General features: G+C 41.4%; 2 protein-coding genes across 3 annotated transcripts in view; both read right to left on the bottom strand.

Moving 5' to 3' along the window:
* pla2r1 (phospholipase A2 receptor 1) overlaps positions 1-12,534 on the bottom strand; it is a 23,681-nt gene extending 11,147 nt beyond the window's left edge. The window contains exons 1-18 of the mRNA XM_023402833.2: positions 12,209-12,534; positions 10,432-10,812; positions 10,132-10,305; positions 9,455-9,619; positions 9,049-9,162; positions 8,118-8,267; positions 7,546-7,740; positions 7,247-7,410; positions 6,698-6,808; positions 4,711-4,823; positions 4,401-4,570; positions 4,074-4,282; positions 3,320-3,465; positions 2,608-2,692; positions 2,377-2,512; positions 2,249-2,284; positions 1,665-1,825; positions 473-537 (exon numbers count right to left, since the gene is read on the bottom strand). Coding sequence (XP_023258601.1) covers positions 473-537; positions 1,665-1,825; positions 2,249-2,284; positions 2,377-2,512; positions 2,608-2,692; positions 3,320-3,465; positions 4,074-4,282; positions 4,401-4,570; positions 4,711-4,823; positions 6,698-6,808; positions 7,247-7,410; positions 7,546-7,740; positions 8,118-8,267; positions 9,049-9,162; positions 9,455-9,619; positions 10,132-10,305; positions 10,432-10,812; positions 12,209-12,353 — 2,720 coding nt within the window. The 5' untranslated portion in view covers positions 12,354-12,534. The remainder of the gene's footprint in view (positions 1-472; positions 538-1,664; positions 1,826-2,248; positions 2,285-2,376; positions 2,513-2,607; positions 2,693-3,319; positions 3,466-4,073; positions 4,283-4,400; positions 4,571-4,710; positions 4,824-6,697; positions 6,809-7,246; positions 7,411-7,545; positions 7,741-8,117; positions 8,268-9,048; positions 9,163-9,454; positions 9,620-10,131; positions 10,306-10,431; positions 10,813-12,208) is intronic.
* A 1,122-nt stretch (positions 12,535-13,656) lies between these two features.
* On the bottom strand, positions 13,657-25,866 carry itgb6 (integrin, beta 6). Of its 2 annotated transcripts, XM_023402839.2 has the most exons (16): positions 25,708-25,866; positions 23,503-23,572; positions 23,100-23,179; positions 22,687-22,885; positions 22,344-22,590; positions 22,040-22,205; positions 21,781-21,942; positions 21,571-21,666; positions 21,200-21,289; positions 19,792-19,926; positions 18,678-19,095; positions 18,368-18,590; positions 17,765-17,859; positions 15,567-15,683; positions 15,302-15,468; positions 13,657-14,308 (listed from the first exon to the last, which is right to left on the bottom strand). In XM_023402839.2, the coding sequence occupies exons 2-16, from the start codon at positions 23,555-23,557 to the stop codon at positions 14,210-14,212; spliced, it is 2,349 nt and encodes a 782-aa protein (XP_023258607.1). In that variant the 5' UTR covers positions 23,558-23,572; positions 25,708-25,866; the 3' UTR covers positions 13,657-14,209. The 2 variants fall into 2 exon arrangements, with proteins under 2 accessions (XP_023258607.1, XP_087029205.1); XM_087173079.1 differs by lacking the exon at positions 25,708-25,866 and having other exon boundaries at positions 23,503-23,690.
* Between the last annotated feature and the right edge of the window lie 945 nt (positions 25,867-26,811).

A 26,811-nucleotide genomic window follows, 5' to 3' on the forward strand; every position in this document is an offset into this window, starting at 1 on the left:
CTTTGAACTTGTAACTTGTAATCAGTGGATCTGAGTAACTTGTTGTAGGCTACATTGAGACAGGAGCAGGATTGGTGCAATTTATCTTCACATAAAAGCTCTTTGCAGTGACACAGGTTATCTATTTGTTTTTTTTAGACGAGTAGTTTATTAAAAAGCCCAGAGTGAGGACTCCTCTCTTGTTTTATTTCTTTTTTCTCTTGTTTTTGGAGACTTTCCCCTGGGGCTCATTTTTCCACATTTGCAACATGCAAGCTACAATTTGCAACATGAGATTATTTCCTCTTGCTCATTTTGACATGTGTCACTATGAAAACAAACCTTACCATTGAACCACGCACAAGCATACAGCCCTACGAAGCATCATTCATGAAACAGTGCTCTCACATCAACATTTCTTTACTCACGATGTTAAACAAAGTGTCAAATGTTGTGATGGAATCAGTGGCAACAGGCTCCCAAACATACACACCTGACCTCCTCTCCAGGCTGCCCCATGGACAAGCCGATCCACCAGTCAGTCGGGCCCAAGGAGAGCTGAGTGAAAGGAAAAGAGATGAAAAAGACCTTTATTTTGCTTCTCCTTTGCAACCTTGTCCTCATTGGGCTGGAATGAGGACTTGAGCCCCTCTCTGACATGAGCAGCCATTCAGCCGCTTTCCTTGGCCCGTGCTTCGCCTCTTTCATCGCCTTGTTTTGTTCCTTTTTATCCCTCACAAGCCTCGACACCACAAGAGATTTCTTTAGTCTGGTCCAAAAGGCAGCTGCCAAACAGCGGCCTTTTTCCTACTCCCTATGTGTAGAGGCACTCGAGCATGGAAGTGTCCACATATGAGGTACGTTTTGGCTTTTCAGTGTGTGTCTGTAAACACTTGAGTTTGTATGAGGGGCGAAGTGTGTCAACCAAACTGTATTGGGGACACACTTCGCTCTTTCATGCACGTGCACACACGTACTCCTGTGTGAAACTGTGCTCCTGCTCAAGGAAAACAAGCAAACAGAGTAAATGTCCCAACAGTCCTGCTGGCATCATTTTGGTCACTGTCATTAGGTGGGGGAGTATTTGCTCTGGGAAAAACTCAGATGATCTTTTTAGAAAATCGTGATATGTTGAGTAAAGAGGTGGGAAAAATATAATTCACAAAAAAACAGTTGTGGTATCTTAAAAGAGATAATTGTATTTTGAGTGCAGCTGCGATTGAGTTTAATTAATTCAGTTATTTCTGTGTTTTAAAATGAGCTACGGAGCACATTTTATGAATATAGAAAAAGATGTGTTGCATTTTGAAACTGCTAAAGTCCTATAATTTCATCTTTTGTCTGTGGTAAATAAAATGCCAAAAAATAATGTCAAGAATAAGAATACTGTTTTGTCAATGCTGAATGGTACCACTTTATAACTGTACTTGTCTTTAAAAGAATTCATGGCGGTGCAGCATCAGTTCCTGTTTTATGGCCATGATTTCTTTTATTAAATCATTTGTTTTATTGTATTCATCTTTTTAATGTTCTATTCCCTCTCATTCCTTTTATTTTTCCTTCCCTTTCATCATCTTTTTGTTTAAAAATCAATTTTATGGATTTTACCATAACATTTTTCATGTTTCTTTTACTTGCATAGATAGATAGATAGATAGATAGATAGATAGACAGATGAAACAGACCCGCCGCAAGCGCTCCTTGACGAAGTGCAGCTCATCTCTGGAGTGAATGGACAGCAGGTAGGCTCCCATCATCTGACAGGCCAGAGACACAGCGTCCCAGTCAAAGGGCTGCTTCGCCAGCAGGTACTCAGCTCCACGGTAAAACACCCAGGGCTCGCTCTCTGTGGTGCAGCCAGGAGGACAATTATAATACAGTACACGTTTTCAAGTAATAAAATGGGTATAATGAATTAATGTACTGTGCTAATTGTTGACTGTCTAATGCTGGTTACCATTCAGTAATGCCATCCCACATTTAAAAAACAGATTTTGTTGACTCAGATTTCCTCAAAAAAAAAAAAAAAACCTACTGCAGACAACATATGAAACATAAAACAAAACATATGAACCCCATGGAAAGAATTTCCACTGTTTTAAGTTAAGTAAGATTCATGTTTGTCTGCCGCCTTAATAAACTATGTCAAGTGTCTACAATCTGTACAAAATACAAGACCCTCAATTCAGACACACGTGAACAATATCTACAGTATCAGAGTCTGAAGTTTGTGTGTGTCAGAAGCAATAAATTCAATCATTTTACTTACGCTCAGTGTACCAGTAGGGTTTTTTCAGTTTATCACCTGCAACATAAGTCAGAGTTTGGTGAAATCAAATCAAAGGTGTTGGTTTAGTTATAAGTCTGTGTGGTGAGTGATGATGTGCAGGCGTTTACCTCTGGACAGCTTGCAGATCCACTCGTGTTTGGTATCACAGGGCTGCGGCATGAGAGTGTTGGTCAGGTCACTGTACACAGCACAGTCCCTCCTGTCGTCCTCTTCATTCTTATCCTCTATGAAGGACGTAACCACCTGCACAAAAACAGACACGAGACAAAACCGTAATGGAACAAATCCTCTGAATTTTACCGAGTGTAAATGTGTGTCTACTGTACGTGCGTGCTTACAGGAGAGCCGTCGGACCACTCCCAGACTCCGGGATGTTCAGGGTCTCTCTTGTTTAAACCCACCCAGAACCAGCGACCCTCTGTTCTAAAAGAGAGGAGCAAAACAGAAAAACACACTGCAACACAAGCGCATCTGAGAAAGTCTTTTAAACCTTTTGAGAAAAACAGTTATTCATGTCCTTCACCAGCACCCTATTGAAGAAAGCAATGTAAGAGAAATCTCTCATCACTTTATAGGTTATTATTTATGGTGTTATTTATGGTCTAAGAATATTTCCATATATAAAATATCCAGAGGAAAGTGTCTTGGCTAATCTAGTGATAACACATCACAATGATGCTGATAATCTAATATATAATATAAAAGTATCAAAGGGAAAGATAACTTGTTAAAAATGACATAACACTTGACAAATTCCTATCATCTCACAGTATAAACCATCAAATAGCCCTTGATTCTACAAAACTATTACATAATTATAATTGAGGAAAAAAACTTAAAATGTACTATTTAGCTATATGATTCATCAAGGTTTCTTTTCCTGTTAAAAAGTAATCATCTGTGACAGATTACAAATTAATACCAAACCACAAATTATTTTCAGAAGCCACAGTAATTAAATTCTATACTCACTGCTCTATGCACATCAAATAAAAAACATCATTTCCCAGAACATTCCTGCATTGACGAGGCCCAGAGGGCTGTACCAACCCTTCAAACATGGTACTGAGGAGCTGCTTAACAAACACCTGCTCCTCATAGTGGTAAAAACTGGCCAGCTGAGCCCCGAGGGCCTGGCAGAAGAAGTCTGCCTCCACCCACGAACGTTTCATCAGGACTTTCTCGTCGTGGAACACCTAGAAGAGCAACACGCACTGTCAGCCGGGAGTTACAGGATCTCAAGTTTGTCAATTTTCTGTTTATTTTCTTTGGCTTCTTTTGTAGTAAAATTAATATCTTTGAGGCTTTGACTGCTGGTTGGACAAAACAAATCATCTGAAGACGCCACTTGGGAAATGTCAGAGCCATTTTTCACAATTTGATGAGTCTTTATAGACTAAAATGATTCATCTGTTAATTGAGAAAACAACTTAAAGACTGACTGACAATGAAAATACTTTTAAGCTGCAATCCTTGTGGATATCAGAAATAATGAAGATACATTTCCTGCAGGTGTGAATGTGAATAAGTTTGTTTGTCTATGTATGTCGCCCTGTGTTAGTCTACTGTGCAGTGCATGCTGGGATATGCTAGGATGGGTGCAATCATTTTTAAAAGCAAACATTACATTAAGTTCTGTCACTGTTGGGGTCTACTTATGAGCATTAAGGTAGTGTTTAACCTAAGAAACGTTCCCTCATACAAGCTGATGCACCTTGATTAACGAAGAGAGAAGATAAAGCTGAAAGCACGAATCAGAAACGAGTCAGGACGGAGAAGAGAGAAAAGATAACGATGATTCAACCTTAAAACAGAGGAGCAGCCCAGAGTGTGATTCCCACCCTGGAGGACAGGGGGCATAGGCGTCGATGTGATGCTCTGGCAGCTGGAGATCGTGGTAACTGCTGACATTCTGCTTGCACACTGACAAGGCCTTGTGGGACCTGCAGTCTTTCACCTCCCAGTGACCCAGAGCAGGTCCACCTGACATAGCAACGCAGCCGCCAGCACTGGCTGGAAGCGCAAGAATAGGAAAGGAGCAGGTGATGTAGTTGAAAAGGAGGAGGAGAAAACATGTAAACACAATCACAGCGTACAGATTTATAATTAGCAAACAAAAAAAACTGGCTACCTGGCTGGTGTTTGTTCCAGTTAGTGAAGGTGAGAGGAAGAGAGGAGCCATTGTGAGGGAGCCAGCTGTACCTTCCCTGCTCCTCCTGGTCCACAAGGTCGATCCAGTAGGACATGCTACTGTTGGCCCCTCGCTCACTCAGCAAACTGTTGAGAAATGCCTGCTCAAACCTGCCAGCATGGAGAAGGAGAAGTAAAGAGAGGAGAGGTGAGGAGAGGAGAAGAGACTCAAATGCTGCCACAACCTCAAAAAAAACGTCTTTTTTTTTTCAAAAAAGTCAACACAATAAATGATTTGCTCAATAAAGCACCTGTTTTCCACAGTAAGAAGAGGGGCCTTGCAGTAATATCCCATCTGTGCATTTTCATAGCTCTGTTCATGGCTAGTCACCATGTAGCAGGAATGGCCATGTCGCTTCCAGCCCTAAAAAAAAAAAAAAAAGAAAAGAAGTTGTATCAAACATCAGATTGATTATTTTCTGTGTCTGTGGCGCTGAAAGCACTGAAAGTTCTCACTCATCATTTTGGTCAGACTTCAGATCTGTTTCAATTACAGCATTTCAATCGAACTTTTTGTAGTTACATTTCATATTTGACAACTTCTGTTGTTAAATGAAAAACAGAGTTTGTAGAAACAGTAGTAAGAGCTACTCAAGCGGCTCTGTGCGGCTGTACTTAACCGCAGCGAGCGATGCTCTGAGCTATACGGTGACGTCATCATGCTGACCAGCTCAGGTATAATGCTTACCATTTTCGCCATCTCAGTTTAGCCTGTTAGCATGCTAATATTTGCCAATAGCACTTAGCACAAAGTACAGCCAAATTGGATGAAAATGTCATTCATTTGGCAGGTATTTATTTGTCATGAACCAAAGTATTGGGCCAATTTAATTTGTGACCTGATGATGGTGCTATACGAGAAGTTACTAGAATGTATCCTCGAAGGGCCGTGACTATCTGTTGTAGAAGATTTCACTATGAATCATCCAACAGTTTCACTCAAAACCAAAAATAAAAGTCAACTTCATGGTGGCAGCTAGTGGAAAAGTAGCAGGATCACCAGTCATTAGAATTCACCCTCTGCCCCAGCGAGTGCCGATGCCATCCATAGAGCCACACTGCTGGCATGGCTAAGAATAAATGTATGTATTGTATTTCTCATAGTGATTTATCTTAAAAGTTTCCCTTTGGCATCAGTTCCAAAACTCAAATATCATATCTGCAGACTTTAAAACCTACCCAGCTCCAATCTGGAGTGCAGGCGTATGCAAGATGTGTGCCTGTGTTAGGAGGTGTAGTGGGGGTGTTTTGGCAACTGGTGTCAATTTGCTGTCCCCCCTAACCCCTACATCCTATCTATTCCCCCCCCCCCCCCCCCCCCCCCCATCCCACACTTGGGGGAAAGTAGGCCAACACTAACATTTACATGGAGACAGAGTTCAAGGATATCTTTAAAGCTGGAGAATGAAATGCTTTTGTACTGCTAATGGAGTCATTTTAAGGATGGGAAACATTTCACATCATCACCTGCATTGGCTGAGTGTACAACGCAGACAATGAAGAGACTAAACTGGAAAATATAGTTTTGTTTGAAAAAAAAAAAAAAAAAAGAAAAAAAAGAAAAACACAAGCAGGAATCACCAGAGACTGCTCGAGCATGTCCACAGATACTGTGCCTTCAGGGCCAGTCCTTGATTCATGTTCCAGGGTATGAAGGAGCCCCGATGACTCAGGAGACTGATATTCTTGTAAACAGAGTCAAGGAGCAACATGAATGCCAGACAATACGTCAGCAGTTGAGTGAATCAGCTCATTGTGCTGGTGACGGGAGCAACTTGCTCAGAAGTTGAACTGCGGCAGGCGTGTGGCTCCGCCTGGTGCACGCCCTGATCTGTATGGAGCTATTGTAACACAGCACAGCAACTCATCTGTTCGTTTTTTCCTGATCAGAATGTGGTCAAAGCATAAAAAATGTCATTTTATCAAGTCAACAATTCAGATTTTCTTGCAAATCATTTGCTTCTTTCAAATGACATCAGCATTTTTCACGCAAACCGGGTCCCTTACAAAGGAATACATGAACATACAAATACAGGTGTAAAAGTAAATAATTGTGGACAACGTGAAACCATCTTGTGCTTTTTTAGATTAAGCGGTACGTAATAACATAATTTGATAGGTTGATCAGCACAAAGGCTTGGACTACAGTACAAAACAGTGTGATTGGCTTTCCTCGTCTTGCTCAAAGACACGTTGACCGGGACGTATGTGCGTGGGCTCGTGCATTCGTGTCCTTACCTCAGGACAACCTTCATCCCAGGTTCCAGGGTGATGACCAGGATTCAGGCTCTCTCTTCTACACACAGCAGGCAGTCGTTCATCACATGACACCAATAGCCAGTTACCCTCCTGGGAAAGACGAGAAACATTTTACTCTCACGTGGACAGCATATGATGAATGCTTACAAAATCAGAAATGGATTAGCTAACACACTTTGATGATGAATTAATTAACTAATAGAAAGAAAATGAATCAGCAGCTATTTGGATTTTTGATTAATCATCAATCAGTTAAAGTCATATGGTTAAATTATAGAGGATTAAGTATCTTTAATTTTTGAAATGTTGGCCAGCCAAATTGTGGCATTCTAGAAAATTTCATAGTTTTCTCATATTTTATTGACCAAATAATTGTTTGACTAATCAAGAAAATAACAGATTAATCAATAATGAAAATAATCATTAAATGCAGTCCTAAAAGGGATTAATTCAAACTCAAACTCACTTTTAAACTTGAGCTTCAAGAGAGTTTTTACATAAAAGACGCACCGACACCAGGTTTCCCACCTTCCTGTCTGCTTTGGCACAGAGTGCTGCATCCGTCAGGTTGTGAGGAGGGTGAAGCTGATGCCAGGGAGTGAGAGTTACTGGTGAGCCATCAGACCACTCCACAGTCGGCGATGATACCCGTTTCCAGAGACCGATCCACACCTCCGTACTCTCCCCAGAAACTATGAAAACATGTAGATCCGCACACGTCATGGGATTCACATAAACAAAATAGTCTTAAGTATCCCCTTGATATATCCCCAGGTTGTCAATAACAAGCAGAACATCATATATCTGTATTGCATGATGGTCCTTACAGTTAGCCAGGAGGTTGAGCAGCATTTCCACCTCAGACAGCGAGTTGAGGCTGGTGAGGTTTGCCCCCTGAGAGCCACACGCCAAGACAGATTCCTCCCAGCTTCCTGCCTCAGTTTCTGACAGGACCCGGTAGCAGAAACCATTATGAGGCCACCAGCCATTAGCACACTCTGTATGGATATACTGCCAGTTCTCTGTAAGAGGAAGAAGAATCAGGAAAAGAGAGGAGAAGAAATCAGAACAGGAGAGACCAGAGTAACACGCTTTTTACAACAAAAATTCACAGCAGACATTGTTTTGGTCTAGCCGCCAACAGCGCCGTAGAGATAAAGGTCAAAAGTTCACTCCCCAGGTGCAGGGCAGCTGTTGAGGCCAAGAGCTACAAGAGCTAAAAAAGCTTCTTGTGCATTTTGCAGTCTGACTCATAACTAACTCAACACTGCCAGTCAAGACACCTCTGATGATACAGAGAAGCAGTTTGCATGTCAGGTGTTAATACAATGTATGTGTGTCTCGTGTGTGTCTCGTGTGTGTCTCGTGTGTGTGTGTGTATGTGTGCAAATGCTCTCACCTAGTGGCTCGGCTCTCCTGGTGTTGTTAGGTGTCTTCTTACAGATGTAAGGCAGAGCAGACTCACAGGAAAGACTTTGCCAGTGGCCCTCGTAGGCTGAGTTGTACACTCCACACTGTCTGTCGTCCTGTTGCGGGTTGGCAGGCAGAGCTGATGGGAACATAGTGATGGGAGCAATTTGTTTTTTATTTAACCGTTGTGGTTGGTTGACACTGGCTTTACTTCCTCATTGTTTTGGGTCCCAAACGCCTCAAACAAGTTATTAAGTGTGTAACAAGGATGATAATTGCAAAATCAATTCTTTCTTTTTTTTTTTTCTCTTTTCTTCTGATATTTGTTTTTTTTTCTAATATATAGAAAAGTATTGAAGTGGTAACTCTTTGCCACAAACTGAGTTTGCACATTGCACATGATGAAGGTGACAAAATACAGAAATTGCCATAAAGCATATTTACCATTATACCAAATAAAGAAATATTTCATATTTTATATATCTTTTATATATATATATATATATATATATATATATATATATATTTATCTTTGATGAGTTTATATGAAACCTTTTCAAAATGATCTTTCATGTTTTAATTCCACAAAAAAATGCATGTAAACTTCTTCTCAATATAATTATTTTAAAACATGACTAAGAATCAATGGCCGTGCTAGCAGCTCTGTGAAGCTGTACCTGAGCTAATTGCTCACATCTGCATCCTAACATTCCTACAATGATAACTCAACATAAAGGTATATTTGGTATATTGTTTTCCATGTTCACGGTGCTGATTTAGCGTGTTAGCATGCTAACATTTGATAATTAGCAGAATTTGCCCACTGAGAATGAATGTAATGTGAAATCACTCTGCTACATATAAAACTATTGTCAAGCATGCTCACAACTAATGGCCGTGGAGTTACAAATAATCAGTACCTGTGGTGAAATTGACCAATGACAGAGGTGCTCCATCAGACCACTGCCACCCCAGACCATCCTTCAGGTGATTCAGCCCGATCCACACCATCGTCCCAACACTTGCCAGTCGATCTATCACAAGATAAAAAAACATGAATGTTGTATAAAATGTCAAATCTTGTCTGATTTCAGTGGAAAACAGGCTACTGGTAAACTATCAGGTAGTCTCACATGTAACTGCAGGATTTAAAAAGAAGAAGAAGAAATAAAAAAAAACTGAAAAGGAGGGAGGGCAAGGCAAAAACCAAATTTGAAGCAGTATAAATGAAGAATCTGCGCAGACCTTGTGTCTCACTGAGCAAGAAAAATATCAACATCAGACTCGCTTTATCGTCTCTGTGCGTGTTTTCTACCAGATGCCTACCTCTGATGTACCTGTGCTCTGCCAGGCTGGTGATGCTGAGCAGGTTTCCACCTTGGGCCTGGCAGGTTGACAGCGCCTGACTCCAGGTTAGGATGGTGTACAGGTTGAACTGGTAACAGGCACGCAGCTCCTGGTTTGACTCCCAGAAGTGCTCACAACTGGAATCTGTGAATAAAGCTATGATTTAAAAGGGCAGTAACAGGTAACAGGTGACATGTATGCATATGTCTCCAGGTGTGGGTAGGTGTATGAAACATGCATCTTAATTACTGGTTCACCCGATGCCCTAGGAGAATTTTTTTTAAAAAGTAAGTGGACACCCAACCATTACACCCCATGGGATGTTTGATTCCTTTCAAACCCATGGACATCAATTTGTTGCTAACAGCCTCCACTCTTCTGGAAAAGTTTTCCAGAAACTTTGGGACTTGGCTGCAGGGATTTGCTCCTCAACCACAGGGCTATTGAAGTGGAGCACTGATACTGGGTGATTGGCTCACAGCTGCAGTTGCAGTTCATCCCAGAGGTGACGGATGGGTTTGAGCTCAGGGCTCGGCTTAGGTCAGTCAATTCTATTCCACAGTATAACCCAGAACATCATTACATTCTGGACCTCGCTTTGTTCTTGGGGGCGTTACAATTTTGACACAGGAGGTGTCCGTGTGTCTGTGTTTTACCTTGCATAGGACAGAAGCCCCATCTTTCAGCCTGATCATAGCGAGTGGTGGTAGCACACCACGGAAGATGGTCCTCACGGCCCTCAGTCGTGCACTCAGAGTACCATTTGTTGTTGTATTTAAAGGGAAAAGCGCAGGGCATGCCATGTGCATTCCCCAACAAAGTGTGGATATCTGCAAGTAAAACACACCCAGCATAGTTTAAAAACACAAATATCCTGTGTGGACGAGTTACAGAGTATCTAAGATGACTGCTGTGATGCCACCAATGAGCTGTTGCATGATATTTCAGGTGTTTACCTTCATATGGATGTGAACAGGGTCCTTCTCTAGGGGTGTTGTACCTTTTCCACTCATGATAAGAGTTTTTTTTTACTACCAACAAACGTCCAGCCACGGCCACCCGCCACTGGGAGGCCCCGTACAGCATGCCTCCACTGCAGCGCCACCACAGCATGGGGACGGCCATGTCGCACTCAAACGTGCCGAGAGGCTGCGTCGTGTCCGAAATGTTGAGGCCCAGACACGTGCTGGTGCCCAAATTGAAGAGGCGATGTCGGGAGACCCATTTCCACAGCATGCGGCGTGTTGGCCGCTCGCAGTCCTCCAGCACCAGGTTGGAGCGATCCACTGTCACGCAGCGTTTCAGCGGCTCACTCTCCAGGATAAAGATGCCTTTTTCTGGGAAGAGATGGGTGAGGGACGAGGAGAAGAGGAGGAGAAGGGGGAAGTATGAAGAGAGGAAGGGTTTGAGATATATGGGAGGAAATGATGTGAGTGTGTACCACAGACAGGGGAGGATGAGCAAATAGAGTATATATTAATAAACAGTATGATGACACCACATCAGTGAGATGCAAAGATTGTTTATATTATATATACTTATAGATAGACAGATATATTGAATGTTTCTCCACCAAATTGGAGCAATATTGATGCTGGATGAAAGCCTGGGGAACCTTTTGTCCTCCAATACAAACACATTTCTTAGTGTAAGCGGATACTAACAAAACAGAGGATGTATGCTGAGTGTATACAAATGGCAATGATGAAAACAGCTGGAGGAATTATCTCCTCTTTCATGTCACTATTGCGTACTGGAGAAGCACAACAAAAAGTGTATGTTACTAGATCTAAATTAAATATTAGCATTGCTTGTTAACATTTTACATGGTTAGAAAATTGTTTTAAAAAGATTTGAGATACAATTTGAAAACTAGAAATACAACCATTAGCTAATTTCTCTTTTTGGAATAATCTTTTGATTATTTATCTGATGGATGAAACAATTGTTTTAGTCTACAAGATATTATAGATATTATATATATATATATAAAACAATTATTTTTCTCACAATTTCTCAGCTCAGGGTGATGCTCAACTTGCTTGTTTTGTCTGACCAAACCATCCAAAAGTATTTGATTTACAATGACACTGAACTGATAAAAACAGCTGGAACCAGAGGAAGTGAGCCTGTTTTGTTTACGCTGTAACGATCAATCGATTATCAGAATTGATGCAGGTTCATTCTCTGCTGATCGACTAATCAGTTCATCAGTTGTCTCCGCTCTAACTCATCATGCATTGATATAATACAGCATATCCTCACACAGGAGAAGCTGGAATCAGTGCTTGTTTGACATTATTCATCAGTCAATTGGTTGAATTTCAAAAGTGCCATTGACATTCACCTTAACTTATACAGAGAGAAAAGGCTTTTACAGCTGTCTCTCTTTCCCTTTTCTTTACAGATAATAAAAATGACTCTTGGTAATGTGAGCCTGCTGCAGCAGTGGAGCTCAAACTGTGGTCCAGAGGCCACCAGCAGATTTGAGGAATACTGTAATAGTTAGGAATCCGTTCATTTCAAAACAACCAATCAGCCCCAGCACCATGAGAACATGTAATGATTGTTCTGCTTTTCCCAAACACTATTCAGTACAGCTATATAATGTCTACCATGTTAAAAAAAAAAAAAAGCCGAACACAACATCCTACCAAAAGATGTATTGTGGACTTATTCAGCAGGAGCTCAGTAAAAGGACCCAGCTGCTCCCAGATGACTGAAACAACTTACTGTAAAACTCCATGAGCTGCTTTTTCTCCAGCACCTCATCGTCCTCCTCGGTGACACACACGCAACTTTTCGCCAGCAGCACTGTTACACAAATAGTTGCCACAACAGCCACGGAGTCGATGCAACGAAACAACTGTATTAACATTTCGACGGCGGGGTGCAATGTTGGAGTGCAAATGTCCGCACATTCCGAGGCTCCCGGTCAGAGAGAGTATTTGGGGCTCGCAGTTTTTCCCTCATAGAAAACTTAGGCCGAGGGAAGTTTTTCAGCAGGGGAGCAGCGACGTCACGTCTGACGGAAGAGCCGCAGCTGCTCCCCGGTCTGGAGGCTGCATTCCTGCCGCTCCGGTCTGTTTTCACTGGGACACAGCCATAACAAATAATAAGCTTTATTTAGAGTCAATAAATAAACAAAAAAACTGGAAAATGGTTTACTATTATTTCTAGTAGCAGTGCACTTTACTTGTCAATACTACTAACCAGCTAAATTAATATATGTATGAAGTTTGGATTAAGCAAAGATATCCGAATAAATATTGTGCATTGTTAAATTTTAATCCTAAATTCTGTGTCCTACTCAACCAGAAAATTACTTCTTCGGGCTGGTGGAGTTTATGTAGATATAACTTGTCTTTAAATAATTTCTATAATTAAATTTCACTCATGTTAATGAGATATAAAAGAAACTTGTAGTCTAAATAAAAAGTTACCAAAACACAGTCCCACTTTTCCTAAAAAAAAAAAAAAAAAAAAAAGGAAAGTACCAGTACCACACTGTAGAAATACTTATTTGTGTTACTTAAGTGAAAGAATGTATGTAAGTATTATCAGGAAAATGTTCTTAAGGTATTAAAAAGTAAAAGTACCTGTTGTCAGCAGTATTTCAATGTTCTAGCTGGATGAGGTGGAGCTAGTTTTAGCTACAGTGTTAGAGAGTTAGACAGAATTGCTTAACTGTTAATCAGACCTAAACTTGCTGGAATAACCCGTTTTGGGAGCAGTAGTCTTGCACTGGAACACTATCTGATCCCAGTGAAACACAACTTTATTTAGGAAAATGTACCATGTGAGCACAATATTAGAGTTAGCCTTTCACACAGATCCCTTCCACAAGACGAGGCTGTAAGAATACACAATAAGGCAGGATCCTGGTGCGATTTCACTTTGTAACCTAGCCTTGAGTGGAGAAGGACAAAAATGGAAACAATGGAAAGCGCTTCAACAAAGTTCTTGATTAAATTTATTTACTTACTTTTCCAACCTTGGCCTGGAAAGACAGACTTTGACAGAGTTCACTCTGACGCTGTAAACAAAAAAAACTTTAAATTGGGTTTCTCGGCGCCTAATCTAATCAGTCTAATCAGTATCTGTCTGGGGATTTGAGAACTACATTGTAACATATAATTAACCCAGAATGCTAAAACTATCATTTCACCAAGTCAAAACTCTTTATTTCTTAAAACTTTATTAACGTGCCATGCCACTAAAAAACTCAATTATCAACATCGAAGGCTCAGCCTTACTTTACAATAAAACAAGAAACACAATATTTTTTAAAAAATCACAATCATCCACCTGTATATTTACATTAATTAGAATAAAAAACAAAGATTTTTTTTTTATCAGTAGTAGACCACTCATAGCGTCGACTCCTCCTTTCCGAGCTGCATGTTACAGTAGACAAACATTTGTGTAAGTTTGCAGGATCATGCAACAGGACAGTGCAGTGTTTAACAGTACAATGGCAGTGCACTTTTACAGCAGCAAATTCATCACGTAGTGTTCCTCTGTTCACAGTGTTGTCTACTGTGCCCTCACATCTCTGAATCAACACAGAGATTCATACAAAAACACATTTTTCTCTGTCTGTCTCACTCTTTCTCTCTCTCACACGCACACGCACACACGCGCACACACACACACACACACACACACACACACACACACACACACACACTTAAGTGCACTCAGATGTTGGTTTGCATTGCCTCCAGTTTTTCATCAGTAGTGATCCACTGTAATAATCTTTTCTCTCTCTGTGCTCTTATAAGTTACATTTTTGAAAGTAGATGTTGAGCTTCTGAACAAAGGGTTGGTGCCCTGAAGAAAAACACAAACACAAGAAGGCCATTACAATATTGTCAATCACACAAGGTTTTGATATGCTAGATTTTTGTTATTTTCAACTATTCCCTTCTCTCTTCCCAACATCCCCAGCTTGACTGTGGTTCTCAGCCCCGAGCTCATTTGTTACTAGTCAAAATATAAATCTTAAAAATAAGTCATACTTTTACTTTTACTTTTAAAAATGTTTTAAACAAACATTCCTGAAACAGGAGTAAACACTGCATTTGTTGTGGATTATTTTAGCTGCAGATTTTCTTGCTGTAGTAGATATAGATAGATATGTACGGCAACAGGATGGTTCATGTGGGATTGACTCAAAATGAACTACAGTGCTCATGTTCATCATAATTAAGGATCATGTGGACACAGCTGATTAATGTGTCTTACGTAAAACCCCTGGCGCTTCATTGTTGCATTTTGCTGAAAATAATTACAAATCTGAACAAATAGACATGATACACTTTCCAAGGATATAATCATCTCCTATGTCATAAAAGTCCGCTTATTTAAATCGAAAAAAAATCTGCATGGAAATCATAGAAAAAACTAAAAATTCATTTTTTAAAATTTTATCTTTTACGTTTTCTTCAGTATCACATTAATCTAGGACTGTATTCATTTAGCATCTATGGGTATATTGCAAACAGGAACTGCTAATAGCTTATTTGCTTCTCCCCAAGTCTGATGGGAACTGTGGTTCCAAAACATAAGAACATGATTATCCAACGTACAAAACTCATTAATATTTTTTCATGTTACACAATCAACTTTTTTTTTTTTTTGACATTAAAACAGACAAGTGTCCTTTGGCTCAATATAAATATGTGTTTGACCAGTTTTTAAACAAGAAAGGAGGTCAATGGGCTTAATTCATTGCTGTTTTTGTGTGTGTGAGTTTTCACAGGATTTGTTGACAAAAAGAAAAATATCGCCAGCCTCATCCTTTAAATGACTTCAAGTTCTTACCGTCTGCCATTTTGCCTTTGCCCTCTCATCCTCAAACTTGGCCACCTCTTTACGGTCGTGGACCGACACCAGCACCTTCCACACGCCCAGCAGGATGAGGCCGATACACACTATGGAGAGGGAGACTCCCAGAATAATCATAGGGATGTTAGGAGGCTCTGGGCAACCTGGGACAGGACAGAGGATGAGACCAGGGCAGAGGATGAGATGAAACTCGCGTCCATTTTTTTGTTTTATCTGTGTCCTGTGTTGTTGCAAGGCTTACCGTACATCTGGAGATTGTAGGCAGTGGTCCCTGTCTCACCTCCAACCACATTAAAGGAGATCCAGCACTCATTCTCCGTCATCAGCGTGCACGGCATAGAAGGGCTCTTGTTATAATCTGAGAGGAAATGTGAACATACATATCCATAAGGAAGGGATGAATCCATCGTATATCATCTTCCCTTTTGACTTTGTGCTGAGAATGTAAAAGGATACACTCCACTCTGTTGTGCTGTCGGTGTGATTTCCATATCAAAGACTACAATCTGGTGTGTGTGTGTGCATGTGTGTGTGTGGACCACGCCATTGTATTTCACATCTGAAGCCTGAAAATCCTCTGTGATAATCAGATATACCTCTCAGCTTGCACAAGTATAGCAGGTTTAAAATAATCTCTTCTGTAAAGGAGGACGAGGTCCTTTGGCTATTCACATGCGCTACAATAGCGCTGCCTGTACGACAAGGTAAATAATATGTTCCCCATTGTCCGGTGCTGCCTGAATGGACGTGGATGGTGTTGTGTTAGAGAGGGGGGTTCAGGCTTCAGAGAGACACACAAGTCGATGCAGGTCAGCATTCCTCCAGATCTCTGACCCATGGGGAAACTTAGCATGGCCCTGTGTTGATACCACTATTAAAAACACTGAGCCCAGAGAACAAAAGTCAAGCGACAAGAAGCATTTACAGAACAGGTGAGCGATCACTTAAAAAGTGCATATAGTAATATAGTAAATAAAGTAAATGTAGAAAGTTGACTTTGTGCTTGCAGTGTAAATTCATAGATTCTTAATTCTGTAGAGACAGAAGTTTCCTATCAATGGAAACTTTTGATTTAGACTAGTGGATGAAAGCTTTGATGCTTGTTTTAATTTCAATTTTATCTAACCATTGAATTTGTGTTTTAGCACATTAAAAACAAACCACATAAAATACCTTTTACTCCTGACCATTCTCTATGTTTTTCATTCTGGGTATCTACTGATTTAAGATATTTGATGGTTTAAGATATAAGAGTGAACTTGCACAGACCTGAAACCTGCTTAGTAGTCCCAAAGAGAGAGACTGACAGACCTATTTTGTCGTGAGTGTTGTCACATGGTGCAAGCAACCACTGGTTTGAAAATTCCTCCTTGTTAATCACTTCCATGAAACTATGACGTTCAAGTTTGGATGCCACAACGCCCTTCACTTCTCAGCTAATGGATGTTATCAAAAAATGGAACTGGGATGACAAGTTGTAACCAAACATGGATGTTGTGAGACAGCTTGGCACGCATTTGGTCTCATTTCTTTGCCTTACAAAAGTTGAATTTGGTAAATGTTTTGGCTGCTATTTCTTTGGACTTTATCAGACAGTAACTTTGTGAGTGATAAAGAAGAAATGTTGTGTGAAAGCTAGAGATAGACAGACAGAGCACAACATGCAACAAAGGCCTGCGCCAAGAATCGAGCAAGACCTGTCGAAGGAGCTTTAACCTGAGCCAAAAGAGTTTTACACAAAGATGCCGCCCACAAATGCTTTGGAAAGGGGCAACATAATATTCCCTGTGACACATGGAGTAACAAGTTTCAAGCATCTGCCAGATGATTTTCACACTGTACGGCATGACCTTTAAGAAGTGTTTATGTGTCTTGTTTGATATCAGTATCTGAGTTTTTTTATTTAGTTTATACCTATAATTAATAGTAATCAATAGTCATTCTTTCAGTATAAACAACAATCTTGATAGAGAGCTTTTTTTTTTTAAAGGAACTGTGACCCAGAGACTTACTAGGCTGGAAATTTTATTTTTAAAGTCAACTTTTCTGTATCGCAGTTTCTTATTATTTATTGGCCGACATTTACATAAATTCCAGTATATCTGCAATAAGCTAATATGAGCTGATATATTGACCTGGCAGATGTATGTCGCTCTAGTATGAATGGTCCCCTTCATCCTCCTGCACTGACTGAAGAAAAAATGTAACTTTTGAGTTGATTAAATCTTTTCAAACACCTGAGTTGGGTGGGTCAATAATTCATTAATCAATCAATCTGTGAAATTATATTGTTACGTTATGATCTCATCATTTTATCGCTCTACAAGCTTCAATCAAACATTGGTTATTATAGTTATTGTTTGACAGATACAAAGACTTTATGACTGATTTTAAATGCAACCATATTTCCATTTAAAGCAGCGGTGATGATTTACTTACCTGCTGTTGTGTTGATGGAAATTTTCGGAACGCTGCACCTTTCTTCACAAAACTCAGCATCACCCTTATCTTGGAGATGGCACTCCACACAGGTCCTGATGTTAAGACAAAAAGTGGAAAAACAAAAAAAGTGAGTTTCACCTCAGAGATAATACACGACCTCTTGGGAGGTTATGGTTTAATGAGGTTTCAATCACTGACACAGTGAGTACGGAGGAATCACAGTGTTGGTCACTTATCAGAGTTTTCCCAAGGCTTCACTCACTCTCTATCACCTGTCTCCTCTATAACAGTGGTATCAAATTGCACTGGCCCTGACAGCTGCTTTACAACGGAGAAAGGAAATCTCTTAGTGCTGTGTTGGGGACATTAGTTGTCTTTTGATGTCACATGGAAGGTGTAGACACATGTGAACAAAAGGACCAGAACCTGATATGCCTGAACTCAAAAGAACAGACAGATCATGTGGCATAAGGAGTCAACATTTTATATCATTCAAGTAAAGAAACATCGATTAAAGAGGCAAAACCGACAAAAAAAAAACCCCTGTACGTTACATCCTTGTTCACCCTTTCAGAGCTGATGGCATGAATGTGTTCTCACCTTGCAGAGCTGCAGGCATCCCCGCATGTTGGGCACTTTTCACACTTGTCCCCAGATGCCCCAGACACAGAGCAGACACAGTGGCCGCACTCACATGCCCCCCTGCCGCTGCAGAGTGTGCCCTCCTCCGACATGCACGCTTCTGTGCTGGTGCTGCAGTTACAATACTCCCCTGTCCAACCACTTTGACAGTGACACTTGCCGCAGTCACACTCTCCGTTGCCTAAAAAACACAAATGGATTCAAACATCTGGCTCACCACAAAAGAAAACATGTGAATAATTCATAACATTCATATGTAATTGCTCACCTCCACAGAGCTCCCCGCGGAAACGAACACAGGAGTAATTGTCACACTCGCAGTGAGGCCCGTAGATGCGGCCAAAGCTGGATGGATGACACACACACTGTCCACAATAGCACTGCCCTTGCCCACTGCATATCTCGGACTCATTGTTTGCGAGGCATTTACTCAACAAAGCGCTCTCCTCATTGCATTCGCAGTGTGCTCCCAGGAACCCCGGCTGACATACGCACACGCCGCACTGGAAAGCCCCTTGGCCCTCGGTGCACTGGCTGCTGTTTGCTTCAGGCAGCTGCCGGCAGTCACACGAGCAAAGAGACTCCAGTTCCACCTCCAAACTGTCCTGTAAGCCCACCGGTTTGAGGGAGAAGTGCCGAACTCCCGACAGGCATCCTGGGAGCTCGACAGACACATTGAACACTACCTGAGGAGCAAGGGGGAAATCTCATGAAAAGCACAAAACTAACAATTAATTGATTCAAAAACGTTTCACCTGTGTAATCAAAGCCTGATATATATCTTAAACTAAAAACACATCAGTTGATCAAATAAAATACTGTATGTTGAATATTTTATACAGCAAAACGCTCATCAACTGGAAGCCATTTCTCAGGCCAATGATACCCTCTCTCCCTGCTGTTGTTTGCCTGATCACTAGAACCTTTAACACAGAAAATATGGCACAGAATGAAATTTCCATTATGGTGGGCAATGCGTGAAATTTTATTTTGCTGTATACAGATGATATTTTGTTATATCTGGGTAATGCAATGTGCAATCTGCTGCAGGCTCCTTTTTAGGATACAGAATAAATTGCAAATGCAAACATAAATCCCCAAAATCTCTATATTTAAATACCCTGGTGTACATCAGTGGTGTGCCGTCAGGGCAAGCAAGGCAAACAGTGCTTGCCCAGAGCTAAAAATAGACATCAATTACAATGATACCTACAACGATACCTACATGGAATCAATATCTCTCCTCACATCTGAACTCACAGCATTCTGTCCCATAAAGGATCTGATGCCTGTTTGCATTCATAATGTAATTCACTATATACATATATATACAGTTTACAAATACAGAAAAAGAACAATTTAGAGCAAAGGCAGGAATTTACCATCTGTCCTGGTTTGATGTTGGAGCAGTGTTTTATGTTAGGGTGGACAGTCCCATTTGGACAAATGGCTGTGAAGGACATCTGCAGCTCCTCTGTGTCTCCCAGGACCTCCAGTTCGATCTCTGAACGCAGCTCCTGAAAACAGAACATGATAATTGCTGCACCCTGTATGGAAATGTCATTGGCAGCAGTCTGGTGATGAACAGAAGGTTTTCCTCTCCAAAAAAATCACCAAACCCAACTTTAAAATCAATCTACTGACTTTTGTTAACATGAAGGGGGATTTCCAGGGCTTAAGGTGGAATTAGACTCTCACCATGCGCTGACCTGTGACATGCCGAGACTGTTAGAAACCTCCTAACTAATGGTCTCTTTTTGGGTGAGTCATCATCCCAGGTGTGTGGATCACCTCAGGAAAGAGTGACAGCTAACCTCAGCTGGAGGAAAGACTGTGTTTGACTGACTAATGAACTCTGTGACGGACTGTCTGGGTGCTAACAGAGGGTTAATTGTGTGTGTGTGCTGTAGGCCTGTAATTCAGTGTTGCTAAGGAGGAGAAAACAGGGGGACGGTCATTGGATACACCCAACTGAAGATGGATTAAGGTAAATCAGGTAAAACATATACACATATAAGACTTAACTGTTTATCAGTAAATTTGTTGTAGGGTATTTAAAGTGGGGCGGGTAAACTATCTATGCACTAAGCAACAAACATTAATCCAAAATTGCCGGTGAGTATAATTACTAATGATCTGTCCTCTGTTTGTTTTTCATTTCCCTTAAGAACCACAACTATCTACAATCAGTGCGATAACAGGGTCTCCTCTCTTCAGTGTGGTTAACGTGGCAGAGACTAAAAGTGGGAGTAAACGGCGTAACTGATGAAGTAATGAGAGGACTGCAGACGTGCCACCAGTCGCTGCCGCCAGGGGGGATTTTACAGCAGGGCACAGAGTGCAAGAGGTAGAGAGGGAAAGACAGAGAGAGAGAGAGTGGGGAGGAAAGAGCAAGAGGGAAGAGGCAGAGGGACAAGGAGATCAAACAGTTCAGACAAGAAGAGACTCGCTGTCAGACATGCTGATGCAAAGCACCGGGTGGTGGAGGGAAAAACATAACAGAGGAAAGAATGAAAGAGGCAATGCGAGAGAATGAGAGGGAACGGAGAAGGCAGAGATACTTTCTACGGGCTCTGATGTAAAAATGTAGATGTACAGAGGGTTAATTGATGCTTTATGTTTATATATTTGTGTTTAGGTTAAAACTCTGGCTCAAGCCTAAAACATTTTACTGACAAATAACTTTAACACAGTTTTACTGCTTTTATAATGGCAGGTGTTTTCTGTCTTATTTCTTATGAGCAGACAGACACACAGTCTATCCACACATTCAGATCACAGTTTATTTACTTTGTATGCTGTTACTATCAGTTCCAGGATGTTTCGTGAATCTGTCGCCAGGACTCCAACTGTGGCGCCAGGTATGAGATTTGCATATTTCTATGAAGAAAAAAAAACAAAAAACCACACAGATAAACAGCATAAGTCATAGTTGCAAATATGGGTAGACCTGGCTCACAGTCCTGAGGAAGTACAGAAAAGAGTGAGGAAGAGAAAGAGGGCTAGTTCAAACAGGTTGAATGAGAATGTAGCTCAATGCATGAATATGCTAACCTCAGTATAAACGCTGTGCTCACACAAACACTTGCATGTTTCAGTTCTCTAGTTTGGACTTATTCCACTAGAAAGAAATGAATGCCTTTACAGAACGGTGCTTTTACCTTATAGTTGTGTTTCTGTTCTTCTGTCACAGCAAATATCAGTAAGATATTGTTTTCCACCACCTTATCAATCAGCTGACCAAGAGTTGGATACTCCTGGACAAAAATGGCAAGAGGTCAGTAGTGAATGTGTACAGTGAGGCAGCTGACCCATAAAACAACTCATAAAATGAAAGACATGAAGCTGAGAAAGAACCTCTGTGGGTTTACCTGCACTGTGGACATGGAGTATTCGTTGTTGACATCCAGGTGACACTGCCCGTCGTTGGGAATCACGATGCCAGCCATCTTACTGTCCATCCCAAAGTGTGAGTCAGCATCACTGACAAACACCAGCAAACGCATCGAATCATTCCTCCAGCCAATCTTGTCCTATATTGGGAGACACATTATGCTGCTCATGCTCCTTTTTTTCTTTTTCTTTTTTTGTAACACTAGGGATTAACTCAAATGAAAAACAAAATCTTACCCCACAAACAGCTGCCTGCATGACGGCGTCAAAACCACACTCTGGCAAATCAATATTCGCAGATACGCGCTGCATTGCGATGATCTCGTTGAACTTGTCAGTGCTGCTCGTCAGAGACAAGACGTGTTTGTAGCCGAACGCTGGCAGGCAGTGTGAACCTACACTGCTGTAAGACACCAGGAGTCAAAAACAAACATTTGAAAAATGAGATTATGTGAGATACCAAATGACACTGCACTGTACGCTGACGGGGAACTAGTCTCAGAACGGAAGATGTGGCCATGTTTTACTATTTATTGTATACCTGCAGGGGTTGGCCAGCTCTTCCTCTGTGATCCTGATGAAAGGCAGGACGGGTTTCTCAACAAAAGAGCCAAAGCCCATGCGAAATTTACTGGTGAGGTTAACCATCTCTTTGGAGAGAGAGGAGCCCAAGCCTTTGATCTTCTCCAGATCATCGATCATGGATGCTGACAGGTCCATCAGGTAGTACATGTCCACAGGATAGTCCTCTGTGTGTTGAATCTTGACCTGGAAAGTCACCTGACTGCCTGTGCGATGACAAAATCAGCACCTTATTTTTGAGTGAAAATGAGCAACCTCTTCTTGAGGCAAATTGTCAATTCGAAATGCCTTGAATTGCATACCAGCTCGCAGCTTGAGGGCCATTTTCTGTGGGGAGATCTGAGTGCTGTTAGTGTTGCCCATCTTCTTCCCGAGTGGGTGATCCTGGAGGATTTGGCCTTCGGAGACAGGGAACTCCAGCTGGTCCCTGGCACATCCCTTCTCTAGTAAGATATCCAGTGTGCCACATCTTTCGCTGACTGAAAACCAGTCTGTGAAATTCTGCGAGGTGAAGGAAAACATCACACGAAGGGCTGTTTACAGACTGAAGACTGAGACTGTTTTCTAGCATGCCGTAAAGCAGCAGTTATATGATCATCAGAAGGTGCAACCTCGCAAACACGATGATATCTGTCCAAAAATCGTGTTTTTTTAATTGCGTTATGGTCGTCTGCCTACATGCTGCGGTTTCATACATGCAACCCTGGCTGCTTACCTCCTGTGTGCACCAGGCACAGTGAGGACTGAGCTGCAGACACTGGTCACAAGTCACAGTGCTGCCAGCTGAACATGACCCTGCAGCAAAACAGTCAGTGTGAAAATGTCAACATCTACCACAGTTTCCTGCAAGTTAAAGTTAAAGGTCTCTCCAGAGAAGAGGTACAGCTTATAAAAAGCCTGTTTTTGTACATGATAAAATATCAGGTTGAGTTTAATTTAGTGTATCTCTTGCAGGTAATAACAATATATAAGCTTTTCACAATAACATGTCATATTACCGGTTATAAACACCAAGACAGAGTTAATGGCTTGTTGCTGGGAAACTGTTACTCTTTGTTTGCACATTATAAACTTGTTGCCCTTGATTTTTTTTGAAGCCGAACCAAACATCAGCTTACCCTCCACGGTGTTGATCCAGTACCGGAGAATCAGGCTCAGCAGTATAAGCCCCATTAGTCCGTGAGGTTACTGGTTGATAGGAAACACAAGAAGAATATTTCAATATGTCTCATATTTACAGGACTGAAACATGATCGGCGCCGAGAGCAGAGTAGCTACAGGTGAGAGCGCTGCTGTCTCGCACTACCTGCTCAGAGAACGAGGAGGCGGTGAACGGCTGCTTCTACCTGCGCTGCCTTTTATGTCCACTTCCGTTCAGGTGAGAGAACGAGGCAGGCGCAAGGAGACAGCACACCCACACACGCTGACATATCAATAGACTGATAGTGAATCGGGTTTGTTCCCACAGGCTTTAGTCATATTCACAACCGATAAACAACATTGCAAAAAAGAAAAGGAGGCGAGTTTCCCATTTAACATTCATTTAACATTCAAGATTTAGGTTTTCAATTTTTGGAGTGTGGCTTTTTTTTAAAAACTAAAAACCATAAAAAAACAAACAAAACCTGTCTCCTCTAAAATTATAGGGTGGTTTTATTTAAATAACTAGGCCTACTTGAGGCCCAAAGAGGTAAAATGACCCAATATTTCACATTAAAAAAAAGCCAAACGATTTGGAGAAAAAGAGTGCAAATTTGAGTAGAACCGTATTTCTTCTTATTTTGTACCTACTTTTATCATCCTTGGACGCCTCAGATTTATCTTGTGACATTTAGGAGGGGCCCGACCTCTTGGTTGGGAGCCACAGGGCTGAACAGCCTGACTGTATCATATATATATAAAGCAGTTACAACTAGTTTCACCTTGACCAGCTACAACAGTAAAATGCCATTTACACATTGATGCATCACATATTAACAACAACATTGTTACTTTTACTTATAGGTAAAGGATCTGGGTACTTGAGTACTGTTGGGTTGCTCTCTACAATATTGTAAGGTCTTGACCTTACCCTGTAAAGTGCGCCTCGTGAACCTCTAGATACATAGATAGATAGATAATATTGTGTTATCACAGCAGCTAACCACATCGATCACAACATTAACAAGGACACTCAAAAAGAGCTACATAAGAAATTAGATAAATAAACTAAAATAATAAATGTAATACATTGGTCCATTAAAATGCTTAATCACTATTCACTGAACTTTGGCCGACAAGGATAATAAAAGACAGACAGACCACACCATTAGCAAATATAGCCAGTAGACCCTGATTACCCAGACACTATACCAGATATGTTAATCTTTAACGAGAACATGAATCATTGTCATTGTCGCACAAGAATTTTTTTCAACTTGAAGAAAACAACCATGCAGGCCTATCTCAAGATATGAAATATGACTCTGAGTGTATGCATGTGTCTGTGTGTGTGTGTGTGTGTGTGTGTGTGTGTGTGTTTAATACGATGGGGGAGGAGGGTGCAGTTGCGTAGGTGTTGTACCACTGACAGCTGCAGTGCAAATATCTTGTAGCTTGTCCCAACTCAGAGGAATCTCACAATTCAGCACCACACCCCTCTGGGTCTGGATGAGTCCCATCTGTTACCCCAAACCAAACCCACTCCTCTCATGCTAATCCCTCTCACCCCTCTCTCTTCATCTTTCAGTGACACCCCCTTCTGTATTTTGATCCACCTTACCCAGTAGCCGTCTTGAAGAGTCCGTCTGTGAAACTGCATTTTCATTTATATCTCCTTCGGCTTAAATCCTCTGATTTTCTGTTTGCTAGTCTACCTTTGATTTGCTCCTCTGCTCCTCTCCTCCTCTCTCCTTTCCTCTCCTCTCCTCTCCTCTCCTTTCCTCTCCTCTCCTCTCCTCTCCTCTCCTCTCCTCTCCTCCTTGCTTGTCCTTATTTTCTGAATTTCTCAGGAAATGGCTCAACATATGACACTATATGACACCATGAACACCATCTCATTTTTCACATCCTGTATGAGGATATGATCAAGTGGATTAGGTGCTTAAGATGTCACAGTTGCACCATACTATTTCTCACAGTTCGGTTTCAGGGAAAATGAAGGTTTTCTCAAAATAAATCTGACAATGGTGTTTTAAACATGTCATGACAGGATCAGTCTCATCAAAATTCAGCAATCCATAAATTATTCTCCCTCACATCTCTCTCTCTCTGTCTCTCAGCACTACACATTTACTATGCATGGAAACATAGGTATATGTTAATCCTACAATGAGCCGGCTCACCTTCAGGGGCGTCCTCTGATAACATGCTGTCCCGTCTCAGTCTGTCTTCCTTGTCATCAAGTGAAAAATGGAGAGAAATAGAGAAGCATCAGGCCAGTACATTCAGTCCTATTGTATGCCGGCAGTCGTCAGAGTAACAGTAAACCTATTGTAACGGCGCCCTCTATGAAGCATGGCGCTAGGGTGACCCTGCTGTCCATGCTCCTTAGCTCATGTGTGCTTTGTGTGTGTCTGTGTGTGTGTGTGTGTGTGTGTGTGTGTCTGAAAGTGGGTGAGCGTGTACGCATGCATACTGGGATCATGTGTGGGTGTTTGCACAGACTCCTGCGTGCCCATATGTGTGTGAGTGAGTGTGTGCAGTGGGAGGCTGTGACAATAATGAGTGACAGTAACAACTGCTGGCTGTGAGACCCCCACAGGGGCTGACTTCTTTATTAAGAGTCGACCTGACTGATGTGCTAGTGTTGCGCTCTAGAGGCTAAAGCTGGTGTGAACTGCAGCACAACACCCCTGACTTTTTGATTAGTTTGGATTGTGTGTGTGTGTGTGTGTGTGTCTGTGTGTGTGTGTATGTGTGTGTGTGTGTGTATGTGTGTGTGTGTGTGTGTGTGTGTGCACACGTTTGCTCAAGTTTTGTTACTTCCTGCAGTGAGGAGGAGGAGGAGGAGGAGGAGGAAGAGGAGGAAGCTGAGAGAAGGAGTGCCAGTGCTGTAATACAGCCTCCTTCTTACTGTGGTATGGCTGGAATGCAGGTGTACACGTACATGAATGTGTGAGTGTAGCAAAATAAAAGTGCATAGGTCTACACTGTAAAATAACTGAAGATTACTTCACCCGAAATCACAATGTTTGTCTCAAAGAGCTTCACAATTTGTACAACACTTTCTATCCCCAGACCCTCTGCTCAGAAACAAGACTAAACCTTTATGCCAGTGGCTATGTGAGGCTGTACTTGAGCTAAATGCTTACATTAGCATGCTAACAATAATAACTTCAATCTCTGTAAACACTGTCCTTATGATTTCTGATAGTGTCAAAATATTATTTTAACACAAATTACTTAGCAATGGCCTTTTTAAGTTATAACATCCTCATGAGCTGATG

The sequence above is a fragment of the Seriola lalandi genome, unplaced genomic scaffold (assembly GCF_002814215.2).
Source record: "Seriola lalandi dorsalis isolate HSWRI2012SDOR001 ecotype SW California unplaced genomic scaffold, Sedor1 jcf7180002054040, whole genome shotgun sequence".
Classification (NCBI taxonomy): Eukaryota; Metazoa; Chordata; class Actinopteri; order Carangiformes; family Carangidae; genus Seriola; species Seriola lalandi.

What these genes read in the sequence shown, in the direction of transcription:
- itgb6 (XM_023402839.2), bottom strand. Translation starts at nt 23,557, where the DNA reads ATGGGGCTTATACTGCTGAGCCTGATTCTCCGGTACTGGATCAACACC. An exon ending in GGCCCTCAAGCTGCGAGCTG is followed by an intron (nt 22,591 to 22,686) that starts GTATGCAATTCA and finishes GTCATCGCACAG; the next exon opens with GCAGTCAGGTGACTTTCCAG. An exon ending in ACATCAAACCAGGACAGATG is followed by an intron (nt 19,096 to 19,791) that starts GTAAATTCCTGC and finishes CTTGCTCCTCAG; the next exon opens with GTAGTGTTCAATGTGTCTGT.